General features: G+C 40.2%; 3 protein-coding genes across 8 annotated transcripts; 2 read left to right on the plus strand and 1 right to left on the minus strand.

Moving 5' to 3' along the window:
• Positions 1 to 150: 150 nt before the first annotated feature.
• slc7a4 (solute carrier family 7 member 4) lies at positions 151 to 7,171 on the plus strand. Of its 2 annotated transcripts, none has more exons than XM_077560559.1 (5): positions 151 to 281; positions 1,892 to 2,956; positions 3,183 to 3,889; positions 4,738 to 4,846; positions 5,447 to 7,171. In XM_077560559.1, the coding sequence occupies exons 2-5, from the start codon at positions 1,975 to 1,977 to the stop codon at positions 5,653 to 5,655; spliced, it is 2,007 nt and encodes a 668-aa protein (XP_077416685.1). In that variant the 5' UTR covers positions 151 to 281; positions 1,892 to 1,974; the 3' UTR covers positions 5,656 to 7,171. The 2 variants fall into 2 exon arrangements, with proteins under 2 accessions (XP_077416685.1, XP_077416686.1); XM_077560560.1 differs by having other exon boundaries at positions 3,183 to 3,995; positions 5,447 to 5,594.
• On the minus strand, positions 6,565 to 12,880 carry ccdc157 (coiled-coil domain containing 157). Of its 4 annotated transcripts, none has more exons than XM_077560557.1 (10): positions 12,565 to 12,880; positions 12,343 to 12,493; positions 11,603 to 12,248; positions 11,447 to 11,524; positions 10,591 to 10,760; positions 10,348 to 10,509; positions 10,091 to 10,259; positions 9,835 to 9,974; positions 8,616 to 8,725; positions 6,565 to 8,530 (listed from the first exon to the last, which is right to left on the minus strand). In XM_077560557.1, the coding sequence occupies exons 1-10, from the start codon at positions 12,804 to 12,806 to the stop codon at positions 8,263 to 8,265; spliced, it is 2,136 nt and encodes a 711-aa protein (XP_077416683.1). In that variant the 5' UTR covers positions 12,807 to 12,880; the 3' UTR covers positions 6,565 to 8,262. The 4 variants fall into 4 exon arrangements, with proteins under 4 accessions (XP_077416683.1, XP_077416682.1, XP_077416681.1 ...); XM_077560556.1 differs by having other exon boundaries at positions 6,565 to 8,527; positions 10,333 to 10,509; XM_077560555.1 differs by having other exon boundaries at positions 10,333 to 10,509.
• Positions 12,881 to 12,909: 29 nt separating this feature from the next.
• Positions 12,910 to 19,879, plus strand: sf3a1 (splicing factor 3a, subunit 1). Of its 2 annotated transcripts, XM_077560553.1 has the most exons (16): positions 12,910 to 13,022; positions 13,108 to 13,183; positions 14,149 to 14,255; positions 14,358 to 14,562; positions 14,647 to 14,898; positions 14,986 to 15,060; positions 15,147 to 15,297; positions 16,170 to 16,366; positions 16,464 to 16,581; positions 17,166 to 17,473; positions 17,549 to 17,794; positions 17,874 to 18,081; positions 18,157 to 18,308; positions 19,107 to 19,208; positions 19,300 to 19,371; positions 19,533 to 19,879. In XM_077560553.1, exons 2-16 carry the CDS (start codon positions 13,139 to 13,141, stop codon positions 19,632 to 19,634), a joined length of 2,340 nt encoding a protein of 779 aa, XP_077416679.1. In that variant the 5' UTR covers positions 12,910 to 13,022; positions 13,108 to 13,138; the 3' UTR covers positions 19,635 to 19,879. The 2 variants fall into 2 exon arrangements, with proteins under 2 accessions (XP_077416679.1, XP_077416680.1); XM_077560554.1 differs by having other exon boundaries at positions 12,944 to 13,183.
• The last annotated feature ends 37 nt before the right edge of the window (positions 19,880 to 19,916 follow it).

A 19,916-nucleotide genomic window follows, 5' to 3' on the forward strand; every position in this document is an offset into this window, starting at 1 on the left:
ATATTGTTTGTTTGTGTTGCTGGCTTCTATTCCAGCGCCTCTCAACTGTAAGTCGCATGTATTTGTTCAGTTGGTCTGAATAAACAACTTGTGTGGTGTTTTTACACCGCTTTGCTCGGAGGGTGGGGGTGGGGGCTTGGGTGGTGCATGGCCCTTTAAGGCGCGCCTCATGATGGAAGCCCTCCCTCCTTCAACCTTCTTCCTCCATCACTGGGCGACTCACTCAGGCAACCTCCCCACGGAATCTGACACCTGCGGACGCAGATGGAGAATCAAAAGCGGTAAATATATTTTATTATACTTATAAATTCATCCCCGTTTTTTTGTTTAAAAATGGCAGTTAAAGGTTGGCGTTCTGACTCCCGAATTACAAGTCAGCTCATGTATTTTAATTTTGGAGTAAGCAATCCTCTTTGCGTCCGTCTCCATCTTGCTATGAATTATTAATTTTCCATTTAACCGATGTTTTTGTTCTGCACGGTCTGTCATGGATGTGTGCGCTGGTGTAGCTTAGTGATCGCGTTTATGACAGATGTCTTGTTGGCGTTGAAAAGTGAAGCGTTACGTAATTATACTGTTGTCGCCCGATGCATTATGAAAAACAGGAGTAGAAAATAGCACATCCCCGGTAGCCGGATGCGTCCAGAATCAGGCTTAACGGTTGCACTTATCATGTGGTCAGAATAAATAAGAAAATGTGATGTTTATCATCTGTTTTTGTGTAAATATGATGACGTGGCCTATGCTACCCAAGCGTGCTGACGCCTTCTGCACTCATGCATGCAGGTTAATAATATGTGCAGGTTAATAATATGACAAATATTTGTACAACCTTTCGGCCTCATGTAATTTTCTAATTTAACTTTGAACCTGTGTGTGTCAACTGCTTTCCCCGTCCATTAAGTTATTGAAAGAAAGAAAAAATCCAAATATTTGTTCAGTTGACTTTTATGATGCTTATACAATTTTTTTTTAAAAAAAAGTGCTCTGTTTTTTTGTCTGCATGTTTATATATGGTTAAGCCAAGATGGTTAATAACAAAACAAATAAAACGTGGATCTTTTTTTCAGCATAGTATCCCTTCCCTCTCTGAAGCTCAAAACAAAAAGAAAATAGACCTCCCTGTAACTATGTTATCTAGATAGGGCGTGATATAAGTGGGCGGGTGTGCCCCGAAGGGACGGGGGTGCTGTTTTTGGTGGATATCCTAAAAAACAAAAACAACATTGGATAGGATGTATGCTACTTTGAATTTGATCGCTTCTTTGACTGGCTACATTCTGTTTACATCACAGTCCACAAAGTCAAATTACTCGAGATTAGTTGGTTTTCACCACACACAAAGATTTATGGTCATAAATATTGAGCACATTTAATATTTAAGACACGTTTCAGACCAAATTATATTTTTATTACCTGTTATGGCGCAATAAGACAAGTGGTTTTATATAGCCCTGAGTCTTAATTCTTAAAATGCTTCAGCCCACAGCTGACAAATATTAGCGACGTCCCTTGATCTAAACCACCCCTTCAGACAATGAAAAACTCAAAACCCCATTTGGCTGGAAAAAAAAGAAGAGACTTTGAGAAGGGGACCCAAATGGAACTCTCCCTTCATGGATGACTCGGCTGCAATGGATGAGGAGTGGCCAACTTGACCTACAAGACAATCTTATAAGACATAAGATAGTTAGGCAACAGGCGTAGTTGTTCAGGAAGCAGCAAGAGCCAGGACACAAACAGCCTGATTATTTTTGTGTGCACCCATTCTTAGACAGCATCAATTCTGGGCCCAACCTGTACCGAAGATTGGGCCAATCATGTACAATGAAAATTAAACGCTAACATGCAGTCAACATGCTTTTGATTGGACTTGTGTTGTGTCTTCCAGGTGAGCTTCTTGTGACAGTAATGGATCAAGTGTGACTCCTTCCTCAATTTTCCTGTCCTGTTGGCCCTTCTAACTCGATAACTATGGCTACTTGTCAGCAAGGCTGCACACCAGCCGTGCGCCTTTGTCAGAAGCTGAACCGACTCAAGACGTTCGATGACGACATGATGGCCACGGCACTGAAACGCTGCCTCTCCACTCTGGACTTGACTCTGTTGGGTGTGGGCGGCATGGTGGGCTCTGGCCTGTATGTCCTGACAGGCACAGTAGCCAAAGACATAGTTGGGCCTGCTGTCATTCTATCCTTCCTTTTTGCAGGTTTTGCCTCTTTATTAGCTGCTTTATGCTACGCAGAGTTTGGAGCACGCATTCCCAAAACGGGATCGGCCTACATGTTTACTTATGTATCTGTGGGAGAGGTCTGGGCCTTTCTGATTGGTTGGAATGTGATTCTGGAGAATATGATTGGTGGCGCTGCTACGGCACGGGCGTGGAGTGGCTATTTGGACTCAATTTTTAACCATGCCATCCAGAACTTTACTGAAACCCACATAATGCGGTGGGACGTGCCCTTCCTTGCCCATTACCCTGACATACTTGCAGCAGGGATTCTAGTGGTTGCCTCGCTTTTTATTTCCTTTGGAGTTCAAGTATCCTCCTACCTTAATCATATCTTTTCCATGATCAGTATGTGCGTTGTAGTTTTTATCCTGGTCTTTGGATTTATGCTGGCAGAACCGGCAAATTGGAGCCAGAAGGAAGGAGGCTTTGCACCTTTTGGATGGTCCGGAATCTTGGCAGGCTCGGCGACATGCTTCTACGCATTTGTAGGTTTTGATGTGATTGCCTCGTCAAGTGAGGAGGCCAAGAATCCACAAAAGGCTGTTCCCATTGCCACAGCAATATCCCTTGGACTGGCAGCGACAGCCTACATCTTGGTATCCACCGTGCTTACGTTAATAGTTCCCTGGCATACATTGGACCCCAACTCAGCTCTGGCAGATGCTTTTTTCCGTCGAGGTTACAGTTGGGCCGGAGTTATTGTGGCAGTGGGTTCCATCTGTGGTGAGTGTGAAGCTTATGCTTCAGTTAACAGATAATGACTGAATACAGTATTATAGTACAGTGGAACCGCAAAGGGTCAACCTCCAATGTGTTTGGATTTAGAATACATTTTTACCAAAGTAACCTATCAGAAAATAAGTTGTCAAACTTGAAAGTTCTATGACTGTCAAGGTTCCACTGTATAATATCTAACGGTTTGCTAATGATTCTCTCTTCCTTCCTCCAGCCATGAACACGGTGCTGCTCTGTAATCTCTTCTCCCTCCCTCGGATTGTGTACGCCATGGCAGAAGATGGGTTGTTCTTTAAAATGTTTGCACGTGTCAATCCTATCACCAAAGTCCCCGTCAATGCTATTCTGGTTTTTGGCGTCCTCATGGCCATCATGGCTCTCATCTTCGATCTGGAGGCTTTGGTTCAGTTCTTGTCTATTGGAACCCTCCTAGCCTACACCTTCGTAGCAGCCAGCATTATCGTCCTACGCTTCCAGCCAGAGAAAAAACACTCCAAAGAGACTTCGTCCACATCTCCCAATCCGAACGCGGCGCCTTCCCCGGCCCCCTCAGAATGCCAGAACATATCTGAGGACAGTGAGGAGCTGAAGCAGTACGAGTCCTTCTCTGACAAGCTCCAGTTGGTGGAGAGGCAGAAGATAAGGGAGCGCAGGGGAGCGGGGCAGCTGAAGGCCCATTGGGAACCATACCTGGGCCGAGTATTGGGGAACTGCGAGCCAGGGGAGGTCGTGGCCCTCTGTGTCCTGGGTCTGTTGGTGACCTCCGTGTCCTTTTGTAGCGTGCTTGTGTTTGGCGTCACGCAGCTGCAGCTCCCAAGCTGGAGTTATATCACCCTGCTGCTGATTTTTAGTCTTGCTTATGTTCTCTGCCTGGCAGTCATATGGGTTCACGAGCCACAGACTAACACCAAAACATTCCAGGTAAGCGCTTTGAGTAAGCAAAAACGATTATCTTACCCTTTTTTTCTTTATTGTGTTAGGTGTCATTTGGACAGGCATGAGGTTTTCCTGTTTCTGTTCAGCATCGGTATGAGAAGCTTTACATTACACTGCTCAAACCCGTAGTACAACTGTGTCTAGTGCGCAATCTAGGATTTGTTTTTGACAAAACACGCAGCGAAATGACGGCCACTGCCACCACTGATGATAACTGCAAACTCCTGGAGCAGGCGTTTTGGCACAGTGAGGGAAAGTCTATCCAGAGGACTGCAAATGACGGAACTGCAATTATGGACAGAAAAACTGCAGTCAGGGACAATTTTGCAACACTGCTCCAATGTCAATTGGCGAGTAATGGGTAAGGGGATGATGTGCTCACAAAAACTGCAACGCCTAAGCTGTCGAATAATAGCCTCACATCTAGCCAACTAGAACTTGAAACAAAATATGTGGAAAAAGAGCAAGTGTACTACTGTATACTGACTTTTGGGATAGTGTATTATAATTCTGCATATCAAATGCACACTGTATGAATAAATTAACATACCTCGTGAAAACACTGTTATGGTGTTGAACTCGTGTTTTCAACTTCCATTCATCTTGGGAGGACTTTGCAAAATATTTTGGGGAGTGTTGCGGGAGAAGGATGGATTCATTTATCCATACACTACAGAGTTACTTTACCATCATGGTAACAGAATATAAATCAATATTTACCATTACCCTTAATAAATCCCCTCAATTAAGTTCCAGTAATAGTTAACTAATATCTATTTCGCAAAATCAATCTATGTTTTGACTAGTGTAGCACTTGTGTTGTGTTTTTTTAGGTACCTCTGGTTCCACTTATTCCAGGCGTCAGTATTCTCTTCAATGTATTCCTTATGATGAAGCTCAGTCCTCTAACCTGGATTAGGTTTACTATCTGGATTGCTGTAGGTAAGAGGATCTTGTGTTTTTCTTTCACTATTTTTCAGGTCGGGTTTCTATACAGCAGGCATTCCAAGTGTTGTTAAAAACAAAAAAATGTGATAGTAGTCATAAAATATTCTACTGACAATTTAGTTAACCTAATTTTGTAATTGTCCTCACATTCTCCTTGTGTACCCAATAAAATATGACCACCACATTGACTAAAAGTATTGCTATTAAGCGCTCTACCATTCACAATGTTTAGCAGATCTTTCAAGACCGACAGTATAAATATTGGTACCCAAAATGTCTGAGCTTGCTTGAGCACAATTCTCAGTTTCAAGAATCTAAATAAGACCCTAAATGTCACAAAACCAAAACTTGAATAAAGGATTATTCCTGCCTCTTAAAAAAAAAAACACGTTTTCCCCATTGACAAAAATAAAACCCAGAGTGTTTTGTAAACAAATGTTTTTCAACCATTTTTTCCCTTTTGGCCTGCACTCCTCAGTCACCATTTTGTGTCATCCCACTGACAAATGTAACATTCATTGTTTCTCTAACAAAACACCACTTCCAGCTCTTCCCGCGGTTTTAAATCAAGATTTTTATGCTGTACCTGTGCAGGTCTCTTTGTGTATTTTGGCTATGGGATTTGGCACAGTAAAGAGGGAATGAGAGAGCTGCAACCCAAAGACATGGCTGCCCGTTACGTCGTGCTCCCCAGCGGCAGCCTGGTAGAAACCGTGGAGTCTGTCCAGCCCGAACAAACGGAGGCCTCGGCACCGTGCGTCAACCCTGCCATGACAACTGAAAAGTTTGCTGCAAGAAGATGATGTGTGACCAAATCTAATGATTACACCTGCCTGATACCTGCTGTTTCCTACCCTGGTCACAATTTTTTACACTGCTGACTGGCTTGTTGCTTTCTGTATGCATCGCTCTGCAAGTATAAGCACACCAAAGGATAGGATGTGCGTCCTCTGTCTTGTTGTGAAACATATTTATATATCTTGTCATACTCCGATGCAAAGTTGAGACCTTTCTTACTAAAATGTATCTCATCAAAAATCATATGAAGCTGTAGGTCCCGCCGCTATACGGTGCTTTCTGTGTGACAGCCTTTTGTTAGGTCAAGGTTTCTTATTGTGATTTTTGTATGGACCTTAAACGTTTACAGCAGACCAAAAATCTCAAGAAACCAAGTTAAGCAGAATCAGCAGTTACAGTATGTGTTGTATTTTTGTAGTCAGTCAGAAATACTGATTGTCCTCAATTCTCACCTTTGACTATCACAGACCCAGAATGTGGATCTCTTTAGCACAATTCTCCTTATGGTACATTTCAACTGCCCTGAACGCACTGTAATATCACTATTTAAATTTTTTACACTCCACTTTGTGCTTATTTTATTTATTTTCAATAATTTAGTCATTTTTTTCAAGGTTTGTGTTCCTGTCACCATGATTTGTCTGTATATCATAAATATGAACACACACACACACTTAACTGAAAGAGTGACACTTCAGTGCTTCACTTAATCTGCTGAATCTCATCCTCATGACCCTGATCTCTTTTGTGTCACAATTAGTTCTTTCCCCCCTCATGCACTAAGCAGCAATGCTTTTACTTGTCACTAGCATAATTTTAGATATCAAAGCACATTCATATATTCAACCAATTTTAGCACACACTTACCAATTTGAAATATTTCAGAGAATATTATTTCCACACACTGGTTATCTTTAAATGTTTAATTTGTGTGAGGCCTCCTTAATCCCAGATTTGGAGGTGTCACCAGTCTGCCATTTGACCTCTACCACAGATAAAACATGTCTCCTAATATAGGCTACGGTACATTCCCACAGTCTGCACTTGTGCGTACTGACAAGCATCTAAATCTAAATGCGAGTCTATTTTTCTTTTCACATGTCTACTTTTGAAAACGATGGCCTTAAACATGTGAATTAAGGAAGACAAGATTTATGAAATGGTTAAGATGTTTGTCATTGTTCTATTCTACAAGAAGAGTACATGCAGCATCTTGCACATTGTAATTCATTGTTACAATGCGTAAAACCAAATACAGTCCTGAAACAGAATGTAAATGGTGTAGCATTGCTAGAAAAAGGTGTGAAGCCTCAGAGAATTTGAATAACTTTGCACACTGTTTATAAAAAAAAAATCTCTGGTTATTATTAGGGGGCATCGTTGCACCGGGATGCACAGATATTATTTTCCTAACTACCAATTATGATTTTTCCTGCACATCACTGTCTCAATTTCTCTGTTCTGTCTGTTTTAAAGTGTTGTGTCATATACTGTATGGAAAATAAATGTTTTGAAGCAGAATTTGTACAAATCTACATTCTTGTACCATTCCAGATATATTTACTTCTGGTCTTATTAGAAACTTTATCTTATGGTTTAGCTATACATACCAGAAACATGTTATATGTTGACATACTGTGTGTATATATATATATTTATATATTATTATATATTTATATATATATTCTTCATTAACATGTCTAAATTACTTAATTACTAGGATTTAATCAGACTTGCGGCATCAAGTGACAGAGCTTAAAACCTTGAATTACACGCTTGATGACACAACTCTATAGCTGTGCCAATGACAGGGATTACCTCAAAGGTCACGAGCTGTCCTTTAAGTAATTAGAACAATACAAAAGTTGTCCACTCGTGTTGTAACGACAGAGAGTCCCCCGCCATGTTAATCTGGTGTTTACATTTAGTTAAAAATAGTAATAGACATTTTAAGCACTCTAACACAAATAGCCTGATGGGATGTTACGCAACAGAGCTCACGATGTCTGAAATTGCTGATGCGTTTGAAATGAATAGAAAACATACTTGATGTTATTCACATATGCAGTAAATTAGAGATTTTTATCTGTTACTCAACTAAAATACCAACATAAAGTATATGAAATGATTCTGCACAGTATGAAACCTCGTGAGTACTTTTGTTTCCATGGAAACTCATTCACCATCTTTGTAAGGTGCCATAATTAAACAACAAAGCACATCTGTCCCAAGTCTGCAGTGTCATACAAGCCACACAATTTGGGGATATTATTGGATATTCTTTATACTATTTTTGTTGTCGTTGTTTGAATATTTATAGTTTCTGCTCTGTGAGAGCAGGTAAGTAATTCATACACTCTCTTAACTCAATTATTGACCTATATTTACATACCATGATTTAAATTTTTTTTAAAGAATACACATTTCAATTGAATTTCAAATTCACAATCAAACCCCAGCGATGAGGACAATCAGAGGCTCCACACATGGCGGTGTACCCCCACCTCCAAGGATTTGGAGGTTTGCTGCCTTGCTCATAATCATACACTAAAAGGCATATATTTACAAACTGTTCCAAAATTACTAGAGGACTTGATACAAACAGAAGTGATTCATTTTTTCCTCTGTTTTAAGATCCTGGTTTGAGGTAAGTAAGAGGTTTTGTGTGCGTTCAGTGTCTGGGTTTTAGCAGCAGTGGAACCAATGTTGATGTGAAGGGTTTGAAGGGAAACGGTCGGAGATGATGAGGGAGTCACACAAGAGGGTTGCACGTGATCTCCTGCACTAGTTGGCACCCAAACACGTTGTACTCCGATTACTTTGTTGCCTCTGCTTGTGTTACCGTTTCCCAACCATGGTGCCCTGTAGTTCTGCCTGCTGCTGGAGTGAGAAAATAAAGCAATCACAGGATTTTTTTTAAAAAATTTTTTAGACAGGTGGAACTATGATTTAAAGTTATACTCACAACGGACTCCTTTGCATCTGTGTCCGGAAGTCCACTTGTTGCACTGGCGGGCTGGCTGAATAGAAGCTACTTTTTTGCAGAGGTGAGCTTTCCTGTCGATTAGTTGTGCTCTGCCGATTTAAAAAAACACACACACACAAAAAAACGCTGGTTTTGCTTAAGCATATGGAGTCATCAGCAATTGGCATGGCACCAGTATAGACATGAACCTTCACCATGAAGATGCTACAACATACAGTATGTGTATAATAATGCAGATATTGGTTACAATCTTTGTGTTGAACTCTGTGAGAGAGGAATTCACATTTTGTATCCACCTGTTCCATATTTACATGTTAAACAGTATATGACCTTTTGTTTTCATATGTATTTATTTTGCTCCTTTCAATTTCAGTACTTTCTGTGATCGAAACAAAGCAGAGGAAAGTAGCAGATCTTGGCGGGGCTTCACAAGTGTTAACATTAGGGCTGAATTATTTTGGAAAGTAATTTAGTAGTGATATTTTTTCCCCTCCCTCAATATTAAATTTTTGATTGCAAATCCCTTTTTTGTTTGATTGAAAATAAAGACACAAATTTCTCTCCATATTTGAAATGATAAACAAACACATTAATGAAACACAGTGAGCTACCTTGTGTATATGTGTATGGAATGCACAATATAAATAATGCTGCCTTGCCTCATTTTAGAAAATGTAAATATTTTTCATTAAAGAACTATCATTTGCTATTAGATCAAACTGATCAGTTCTTGTCTTTGTGCATGTGGAGAACATGATTTTTAGGTATGACTTACATTAATGAGCTATCAATTGGCAACAGTATTCTCCAGACTCAATATGCAAAATAGTATCTGCCGGCCCGTCCGTGGCAATCATCAACGAATGACAAAAAAAAAAGCATTATAAGTTAAGTTTAGCAACATGTTGCTCGTTACTTAGAATTGTTCCTGCTTGATATGTATATATTTTAATTTAAAGATAACCCGCCCAGTCATTACTCCATTTCTGATTTTACTACATCTCAATGTCAGTTTGATTTCAATTAATAGTTCAGCCCGAGCTAACATTGCTAAGTCTCTTATATCTTGTGTTGTTGAAATTGTCATTAATTAAACCCATTTAGGCTTAGGAGAAAATGTGCTACTAGTCCAAATAGGATGTGGTTCGCCCTTGGAGGAGACCTACACTCTAGCAAAGCCGTTTTAGTTGTAATTTACCCTGACGACATTGTGTTGAACTGCCTCCCTCATCTTCACAAGACTGCCATAGAGGGTAGCGTTCTCCTTCTCCAGCACACCAATGCGAATGTAATTTGCCTGCAACTGTTGCTCCATATCCAAAAGCACATCACCCGTACCTTGAAAAGAATTCCAAGAATCATTAAATCAAAAAGGATTATTCAAGAGCAACCATTTTCCAAGCAACCAATCATTACCCTGCATATGCAGACGTGATTATGACAAAAGTGCATACTCTTAGGTTGGGCATAAGCCAGCGGGCTGAGTTCGGGGAAAGCCACCAGCAACCTCTCCCTCTCTTTGAAAGATTCCACACTTTCCTTGAGCTCGCCCACACTGCTCTGGAAATGGTCTATTTGTGTTTGTAGTGTCTGCTTCTCACTCTGTAGCTGTGAACAATGGTCCTGTTAGGAAAATGAATACCACACATTCAGTAGTGTTCTTTTGAGAGTGGGTTGAGAGCGATCTTCAAAATACCTGTTGTGACGTGACCTGTGTTTGCAGTTGTTCATTATCCTCTGACATCTGTTGCAGCTGATTGTGGAGGTGAAGCTCTGTTTCCTCCTTCTGTCCCAACTGTTTCTGCAGCTCCTCGCATTCTTCGTCGACAGCCTCCACTCTCTGCAGCAAAGACTTTTGCTTTGCTTCCATTGACTGTTCACATAATGGGAGCAGCAAGCATGAAGTGATTTAACATTTCACTGGTCCCAAAGTGGTATGTGAGACCAGGAGTACCTCCTGGTGATGACATGCACTGTAGTATTTGGCCTTTTCTTTTTCAAGAAGTAGATCAGCCTCACAGAGCTGATGTTCGAATTGCTGGATCCTCTCTTGTAGTTTAAAACAAGTCTCTTCCTTGATGTGCAGGGTCCTCAGTTTCTCCTGAAGCGTATTCCTTTGACACTCTAAAAAGAAAAAATGCTACACTGGATGGAGTGTCACACAATGAAATATCTTCTAAAATATATCCATCCATCTATTTTTCCAAATTCTTTGTGGTCACGAGGTATCTTGAGCCCATCCAAACTGACCTTTGGGTGTATGGAAGAGGATTAAAGTGAGAATTCTGAGATTAAAGTCAGAATTCTCACTTTAAAGTCAGAATTATGTGATTAAAGTCAGAATTCAGAGATTCTCACAAATTCTCACTTTAAGATTAAAGTGAGAATTCTCACTTAAATCTCAGAATTCTCACTTTCAAGTCAGAATTCTGAGATTAAAGTGGGGGTTCTCACTTTAAAGTCAGAATTCTTACTTTATTGGTGCTATTATTCTCACTTTAAAATTAGTATTGTGATCATTCTCACTTTCAAGTCAGAATTCTGAGATTAAAGTGGGAATTCTCACTTTAAAGTCAGAATTCTGAGGTTAAAGTCAGAATTCAGAGATTCTCACAAATTCTCACTTTAAGATTAAAGTCAGAATTCTGATTTTAAAGGGAGAATTCTCACTTTAAAGTCAGAATTATTTTTTCTCTCTTCACTGGCCCTAATCCTCTTCTGTATGGGTGAGAGACATAAGAAAAAGAAAAAAGAAAAAAAAAGGTCGTTCCAGCAAACAAAAAAGTACTATTTTTAAATATTGTTCTTACCAATGTCTTGCAGTCTATCTTGTTGTATTGCTGCTGCTTCTGTCAGATCGGAGTAACGCTTTTTTAGAGATGCATATTCTGTTGAAAAGTATATTACATTTTAATTTTTTTACATGTTTTCTCATTCCCTGGATATGATTTCTCATGTGACCTCACCTCTCTTGAGTTGCTGATACTCATCTGATAGCCTTTGTTCATTTTCTCTCATGGTTGTCTCTGCTTTCTGTGATGCTACTTCCAACTGAAGAATTATGGATTTCTGTTTTTCCACTTCTTCCATTAATTCTTTCTGTGCACGTTCCATGTCAGTGCCTAATTTCTCTCGATCTGCTTCTGCTGCTGCTAATTTCTTTTTAAGAGGATCGACTGTACTCCGCACATCTTGGACATGTTTTGTGAGTCTGCGCATATCTCTGAGCTGCTCACTGGCCCACTGTGCAACATCACCTGCTGTCGTTTTCCTCACAGGGTCCTGCACAGGATCTAAGAGTGAGTATAAAGAAGAGGGCAATCCCTCACCCTGAAGCAGCTCTACCAGTACATTGCCTGTCTTTCTAATGGTAGATTGCGTTTGATGACATACACCGCATGGACCAGAGGGCAATTCGTCCGTTTGACAGCTCATGTTGTGCATGCCACCATTGGGAGAACATGGGGCACTATGAGTGGCTCTGAGGCATGTATCATCATCTGGCAAAACTCTGAAACTGGTTGTCGCATAAAAGTCATGGGCACACGATGAAGGTACACACCCGTGATAAATGGACTTATCGGTTTGTGAATTGTTTTCCTTGCACAACATCTGAAGAAGACATGAAGAAAAAGATACAATAATTAAAATACTGTACATACAAAGATTTTGATTAGTTTTGATACAATTTTGAAAGTGCACCAACCTTAATGTTGGTAAATTGAAGTAAATGGTGGCGGTACTTTTTAACAACAAGTCCAATTGACATGCAGCCTTTGTGATCAGTTTGTTGACTCCTATTGTTGCTGCTCAGTTCTTCAACATAAGCATTAGACGCTTGTAGAAGAAGCAGTAGCCTGATAGAGAGAATACGTGTTGTTATGTGTTGCATTTGTAATAACATTTCTCTTACATATGGCCTAATTACCTGTCTATCACTAACTCCAGTAAAACAATGTGAACGTGCTGGTTAAATTCATCCTCTCCGTCCATAAAGCTGTACTGCTCCAGATCCAAATCCAGATTAGTCGAGAGTTTGTCCGGGAATTTCCACGAGAAAACATGTACCGGGCCGGTTGTGGAAAAGACGTCCTCAATTGCACATTGAAGGTCGGCGAGATCTTTTTGGAGACTTTCGATACAGTCCTGACGACCTAGAAACTGAGACATTTTTTTTCTTCAAAACACGTTTTCAGTTTTTACTGCAATCGTCGTGACAATGAGTTGCTTGTTGATGTCTCATCTCCGTGGCAACCTTGAAACTAGAAACTACAAGTTCCAAGGTGCTTTGCGGTATATACCCGGAAGTAATACGCCGCCATTAAAGTGGGATTAGCAAGAGGATCGAGACAACCGCGCAGTAATTTTTCATCAACAGACTTTATTGTAACTCGTATTTGTGACTTACTTGATTGCACTGTACAATAGTACATATCCCAAAAATTCTGAACTATCTGATTCTGTATCTTAGGTGACTTTTGGGTCAATAAAAAGTCGCGATCATGCCGCCTGGTCCTGTTCAAATTGTCCAGCCGGAGCTCAACAAGGTAATGATACCAGTGCTAGCTAGCCGATGTTAGCAAGTGACCAAAGCTACAGTTACATGTGGTATGTGTTTGTACTTTGATATCGGTAAACATTGGTATATTGTCCAGATTTAAGCTTAGTCTCTTAATATTAAGAATTACGTAATGGTTTTGCATTGCCGTATTCATGGTCATTTTTACGGCACCCGCCAATTGTCATTCATTCACTGGGTAGTAAGATTTACGAGACTATATTTCGTTCTTTCTAATTATTGTAGCGAATTTTAACTAAAACGTATACGCTAATATTTTTTTGGACAGTGATCTGAAGTATAAATTTACACGATCGCCTGCGTGATATTTCAGATACAAAAATAGACTGGTTCTTTTGCCGCGGCAGCTCTCCTGCCAGCATTATTTTTGCCCTGAACGGTTCTGTATCTGCAGCGAGTAATTATTGGCCTGCCGTGAATGGGTTATTTTATTGTATTGTGTAGGCTGCCGGAAAATTCATTTTGCCGTGAGTCGTGCACTTACCGTGGTTCCTAACTCGCTTCACCCCCTTCTATCTCTTTATCTTCTATCTCTATTTTTTAATTTGTTTGGTCTTTGAAAATAGGCTGTTATCAGCATTACCAGCCTAACCATAAGCCTCAGAACAAGGGTTATCAGACTTTTGAATTTCTAACAAACGTAGAGTGAATCAGACTCCATTACGGCAGCATTCACAGTCTTATATCTATAAATTCTTGCGTGATTCACGGCAAAATAACACTAGGTGGCAGTTGCCGGTCATGGCAAAATAACCACTGCATAAAATTTAGTAAACCTCAGTCATCGTCAGCTGCAACTTTGGGTACACGTCAATTTACTGAACATGTTTCACATTGTTAACATCATGTAATATGTTGCTATTCCTATAATGTATTGCAAATTGTATCTTATTGGTCATTTTAATTGGACACAACGGTATGTTTGCTATACAGGCTGATGCAGCTGAAGAGACTCCAGCAACCAAACCTATTGTTGGTATTATATACCCACCACCTGAGGTCCGAAACATTGTTGACAAAACAGCCAGCTTTGTTGCCAGGTTGGTTTCTAATTAAAAGTGAAATGTACTTGTGTGTTTCACATATGTATTTTTATTGTTGTATTGTCTATCATGATGCTTCACCAAGTCTTGTCAATGCAGGAATGGGCCCGAATTTGAAGCAAGAATCCGTCAGAATGAGATCAACAATCCCAAGTTCAATTTCCTCAACCCAAATGACCCCTACCATGCTTATTACCGACACAAGGTTAATGAGTTCAAGGAGGGTAAAGCCCAGGAACCATCAGCAGCTGTTCCAAAGGTCATGCTGCAGACCATGCAACAGACCCAGCAACTTCCTCAAAAAGTATGACCATTTTGCATTTCCGGATGATTTATATTACTATTAAGAGATTTTAATAATGTTTTCGTTTGTTGTGATTGTCTAAAGGTACAGGTGATCCAGGAAGCTATCATTCCTAAAGAGCCACCTCCTGAATTTGAGTTCATTGCTGATCCTCCATCAATTGCTGCATTCGATCTTGATGTCGTCAAGCTCACTGCACAGTTTGTTGCTCGCAATGGTCGTCAGTTCCTCACTCAGCTCATGCAGAAAGAACAGAGGAACTACCAATTTGATTTTCTACGCCCACAACACAGTCTTTTCAACTACTTCACCAAATTAGTTGAGCAGTATACCAAGGTGGACAAAATTCCTTAATTTTCCATCATTTATTTGGATTATGTTATTTTTGTGCTAAATGAATTTCTTTGTTTCCTTCACATGTAGATTTTAATTCCTCCCAAAGGCCTGCTGGTAAAACTGAAGAAAGAGGCTGAGAATCCAAAAGATGTCATGGACCAGGTAAATCTATTTATTTATTTAAAATTGCTTTTAACTCAAAGCATGTTGTCTGTCCAACTAAACTTTTCCCAATGCAAAATCATCAGGTAAGGTACCGTGTTGAGTGGGCAAAGTACCAAGAGCGTGAAAGAAGGAAAGAAGAGGAGGAAAGGGAGAAGGAACGAGTAGCGTATGCGCAAATCGACTGGCATGATTTTGTCGTGGTGGAGACGGTGGATTTCCAGCCCAACGAGCAAGGTAATAACAGTCAGTATAATTACCTCTGGCAACTAGACTAATGCGGTGGAATAGATGATAAAATACAGAATCTCACATTTTTCATATTTTTATAACTCAAAATCATTTTGGGAAGTGGATCATATTAAAAAATATATATTTTCTCTCGATGAAATAAAATTAACACAGCAACTCTGCTATTAGAAATTTCTAAATACTACTGAGCATTTGTGGCGTAGAGCAAAGGTAGAGTGGCTGAAGGCTAAATAAGAGGCATGTGATGACATGTATGGCAGATTTCACAGTGAAGAAGGTGAGAAATATCATAACAGATTGGCCAGTCAAAGATGGAGATAAAAAAGGATGTGCAGCAGGTCAGGGTGATTTAAGGATAGAGATGGAAATCTGTTGACTGGTGACAGTAGTGTGCTGAATCGATGGAAAAAAGACTTAGAGCAGTTGATTGAGGAAATTAAGAGAGAAGGTCGAAGAGGCAACCGTGGTTGATCAGAAATTAACAATGACTGGTAAGGAAGAACTCATAAAGGCACTAAAATAGATGAAAAACATAATGGCAGTTGATACTGATGACATGCCTGGGGAACTTAGTATGAAAACATCTAGCAGAGGTGGCTGTAAAACTATGACAGGGTACCTAGAGAAGAACTGTGATATACTGCATGAGAACGTCTGGAGTGGCGGAGATATATGTTTGAATCGTACAAGACGTGTGAGAGTAGCAAAACAGTAGTGAGGCGTGTTGTCGAGGTGAGACTGCATCAGGGATCATCTCTAAGCCCCTTCCTCTTTACAAAAGTGATGGATAAACTGAGCAATGTTGACTTGATGAACTTTGGATCACTTATAAAAAAAATATTATTTATGATTCTCAGGCCACTTCCCCCCACCCACAACCCCAGAGGAGCTTGGTGCCCGCATCCTAATCCAGGAACGTTATGAGAAGTACGGCGAGAGTGAGGAAGTAGAAATGGATGTCGAAAGTGATGACGAGAATGATGAACGGGAGGTACGGAATATTGGCCATGCTGTGCAGCCGGATCAGGACACACAGGTCCAGGACATGGATGAGGTAAGAAGATGCTAGGAAGAAAATTGATACACCCTTAAAAAAAGAAAAACTACTGACTCGTCGCTGCAAACGAATATATTGACATTTTTTTTTCTAGGGATCTGATGAAGAAGATGAGGGCATAAAATCAGCAGCGCCTCCCAGCAACCCAATGCCACCCCCACTTCCCCCAACTCCAGACCAAGTTATTATTCGTAAAGACTATGATCCAAAAGGTAAGATCTGCCTCCTTTTTAGATTGTGCTAATCTCATTAGCAAGCCATTAGTACTGTATACAGGGCCCTCGCTACTTCGCGGTTCGCTTATTGCGGATTCACTCTATTGTGGATTTTTATTTGGGTTCATAACTCATACATTGCAAGGTTTTACCTCGATATTATTTATTTTTTGAGAGATTATTTCTCCCTCCCTCCATTTTCAATAGTGAGTACCCCATAAAATTCTTTATATATGCTATTTTTGTCATATTTGTGTAAATAAAAACAGCTCTTTTTTTCATTCAACACAATCTATTACATTCCATGCACGTGCTGTGCAGAAGTATAAGAAAAACGAGTTAATTGAAGGCAATTAACTTCAACAAGGCCTTACTTGTTAAAGCGACTCCGCTTGAAGAGCACATTAAGGTGACAGACAGTATTATAGCGGTTATTGAAAAAAAAACCATTTTTAACGACCTCTACTTCGCGAAAATTCACCTACCGCGGGTAGACGTGAAACACATGACCCGTGAAAAGTGAAGGAACATTGTATTACCATTTCCCAGTGTATGATGATCTGATGTCATTATTTCATCAGCTTCCAAAGCACCCGCACCAGTGGTTACTTCCGGTGAGTATCTCATCTCACCTATTACTGGCGAGAAGATCCCAGCCAGCAAAATACCAGAGCACATGCGTATCGGTCTGCTGGATCCACGCTGGCTGGAGCAAAGGGACCGCAGCATCAGAGACAGGCAGACTGAAGATGAAGTGTACGCGCCTGGCATGGACATCGATAGCAGCTTGAAGCAACTGGCTGAGAGGCGTACCGATATCTTTGGTGTGGAGGAGACAGCCATTGGTAAGAAGATCGGGGAAGAAGAAATCCAGAAGCCAGAGGAAAAGGTGAGCGCAGTTGTGCTCTTATATCTGAAAGACATCAAATGTTCCCGAAGTTGATTTGGGGTGCTCATTCTTCAGGTCACTTGGGATGGCCACTCTGGAAGCATGGCACGCACCCAGCAAGCAGCTCAAGCCAACATCACCCTTCAAGAGCAGATTGAAGCCATTCATAAGGCCAAAGGACTGGTAGGAGAGGATGACAATAAAGAGAAGATTGGCCCAAGCAAACCCAGTGACGGTCACCACATGCCTCCAATGCCATCATCTGCACCCATTTTGCCCAAACCGAGCATGCCGATCTCAATGCCTCGCCCGCCCACCAATGTACGCTGTGTACACAAAAGCAATTTTTGGTCATAGATGAGTTATTGCTTTACCCACAGTCTACTGTGCTTATTCGCAGTTGGGCCCTTCAGTGCGGACCACTCTTCTGTCAGCGGTGCCTGTAATTCCAAGGCCGCCCATGTCTCCCGTTGTGCGTTTGGCTCCAGGACAAGTTTTAACATCAATGCCTCCTATGATTCCTGGTCCTCGCATCAATGTGGTTCCCATGCCCCCGACGGCACCTCACATGATGGCTCCCAGACCGCCTCCCATGGTCGTTCCAGCTAGTAAGAATCATTTGCGTTAGAATGACTTTTTGTTGTGTTGAATTGGTAACTAATTTTCCCAACATTACCATCTAGCATTTGTTCCTGCTCCTCCTGTACCACAACCCCCAAATGTTCCTGCACCGCCCTCCCACCCTCCGCCACCTCATGATGATGAGCCAATGAACAAGAAGATGAAGACAGAAGACAACCTTATTCCAGAGGATGAGTTTATTCGCAGACACAAGGTCAGCAACACAGTTTTTTGGTTTGTTTGTTTTTGCAATACACACGGAGAGAAGTACAGCAAATTGCTGTTGCCCCTAAATTTTGATTAGCCTTCATACGTGTAAAGTAAAAGCTGACTACAGTCATTTACAATGTTTAATATAAATGGCGACATACCATGAGAAATTGATAAAAAGGTTACATTTCAAAGTGTGTGCGCACTCGTGTATGTTATACAAATACAATTAATTGGTAACCATTTGATGAAAATGTTTGAATTAATAGTTAATACTGTGTTCCCTCGTTATAACGCGGTTCACTTTTTGCGGTCTCGCTGTTTAGCGGAATTTTTTGGGGATGCAATTTTACACGCAATTTTTTTTTAACATTAATGTACCTATTTGAGAAACTTTATGAAGGCTTGAACATTGCTAATGTTTAAACGAGAGAAATGTGAGAACATGTAAATGCCTCAATGAGAAAAATGTATAAACTGTGGTGAGGTTTTTTTTAGAGCCTTAAAACATTTATAATAAATGTAAAACATAAAGCTAACTACTTCGCAGATTTCATTTATTGCTGGTATATTTTGGAACCCAACTCCAGCGGAAAACAAGGAACACTAATATTATTATAAATACTGAATTAGTAGTTGTATTTTATACAATGATTATATAAAATGGCATACTTTTCATCACAAAGCCAATCTTGGTAATGCTATTCCTTTGTGCTAGCTACATATTCTGTAAATGAATAATTTTGTAACTCAATTTCTGACTTCTTTTTATATTACTGACTTTTGTGTTGTTTTCCTGAAGGGCCCCGTGGCAGTTAAAGTTCAGGTCCCCAACATGCTGGACAAGACCGAATGGAAGCTCAGCGGCCAAGTGCTCAACTTTACTGTCCCACTCTCAGACCAGGTAATCAGTGCAATCATTTCTATTTTGTGTAAAGCATATCTTCTTTACACTTCCTATAATGGATGCATAAATAAATGCATTTTCTCCTCAGGTTTCTGTTATTAAAATGAAAATCCACGAAGCCACAGGGATGCCGGCAGGAAAGCAGAAGTTACAATATGAGGTAAATTTACTCTTGACCATTGGGGAAAAGTAAATACTGTACAGTAATTATAAACCTGTCACCTTTAAAGGATTACTGGTGATCATTCCAGCATCAGCCAAATGTACACAAATGTAAATGTGTGTGATGGACTAATCTGTATTTCTTTTTGCTGTTTTTAGGGAATTTTCATCAAGGACTCCAACTCTCTGGCTTATTACAACATGAACACTGGTTCAATCATCCATTTGGGATTGAAAGAGAGAGGTGGAAGAAAGAAGTGAACCAATGGAAAGAAGCATACAATTTTTGTGTCACTTTTTCAAGTTAGTCACAAATTAAATTTTGTCAAATTAATAATTGTAATTGTATTTGTATTCAAAATTGTGCAAACTGTAGCTTGTTTACCTAAATGCTGTAATGTTATCTCTGCTACGGGTAATTCAAAGTGTCTGTTATTATAATCATTTACTGTACTCATTTGCTTCATGGTTTGTTTCCATTTAATAAAGATAAAAAAGAGCCCCAACTGTCTGTGAATAATTGTTTTTTATTGAATATGAATA

This window comes from Vanacampus margaritifer, chromosome 3 (genome assembly GCF_051991255.1).
Source record: "Vanacampus margaritifer isolate UIUO_Vmar chromosome 3, RoL_Vmar_1.0, whole genome shotgun sequence".
NCBI lineage: Eukaryota > Metazoa > Chordata > Actinopteri > Syngnathiformes > Syngnathidae > Vanacampus > Vanacampus margaritifer.

Excerpts from the sequence above, each read along its gene's own strand:
- slc7a4 (XM_077560559.1), top strand. The coding sequence starts at position 1,975 with ATGGCTACTTGTCAGCAAGGCTGCACACCAGCCGTGCGCCTTTGTCAG. Across the intron at positions 3,890-4,737 it reads CTAACACCAAAACATTCCAG|GTACCTCTGGTTCCACTTAT; the intron begins GTAAGCGCTTTG and ends GTGTTTTTTTAG. Across the intron at positions 4,847-5,446 it reads TACTATCTGGATTGCTGTAG|GTCTCTTTGTGTATTTTGGC; the intron begins GTAAGAGGATCT and ends GTACCTGTGCAG.
- ccdc157 (XM_077560555.1), bottom strand. The coding sequence starts at position 12,806 with ATGTCTCAGTTTCTAGGTCGTCAGGACTGTATCGAAAGTCTCCAAAAA. Across the intron at positions 10,761-11,446 it reads AGATAGACTGCAAGACATTG|AGTGTCAAAGGAATACGCTT; the intron begins GTAAGAACAATA and ends TTTTCTTTTTAG. Across the intron at positions 8,531-8,615 it reads CAGATGCAAAGGAGTCCGTT|CAGCAGGCAGAACTACAGGG; the intron begins GTGAGTATAACT and ends TTCTCACTCCAG.
- sf3a1 (XM_077560553.1), top strand. The coding sequence starts at position 13,139 with ATGCCGCCTGGTCCTGTTCAAATTGTCCAGCCGGAGCTCAACAAG. Across the intron at positions 14,563-14,646 it reads CCCAGCAACTTCCTCAAAAA|GTACAGGTGATCCAGGAAGC; the intron begins GTATGACCATTT and ends GATTGTCTAAAG. Across the intron at positions 16,582-17,165 it reads TAAAGACTATGATCCAAAAG|CTTCCAAAGCACCCGCACCA; the intron begins GTAAGATCTGCC and ends TTATTTCATCAG.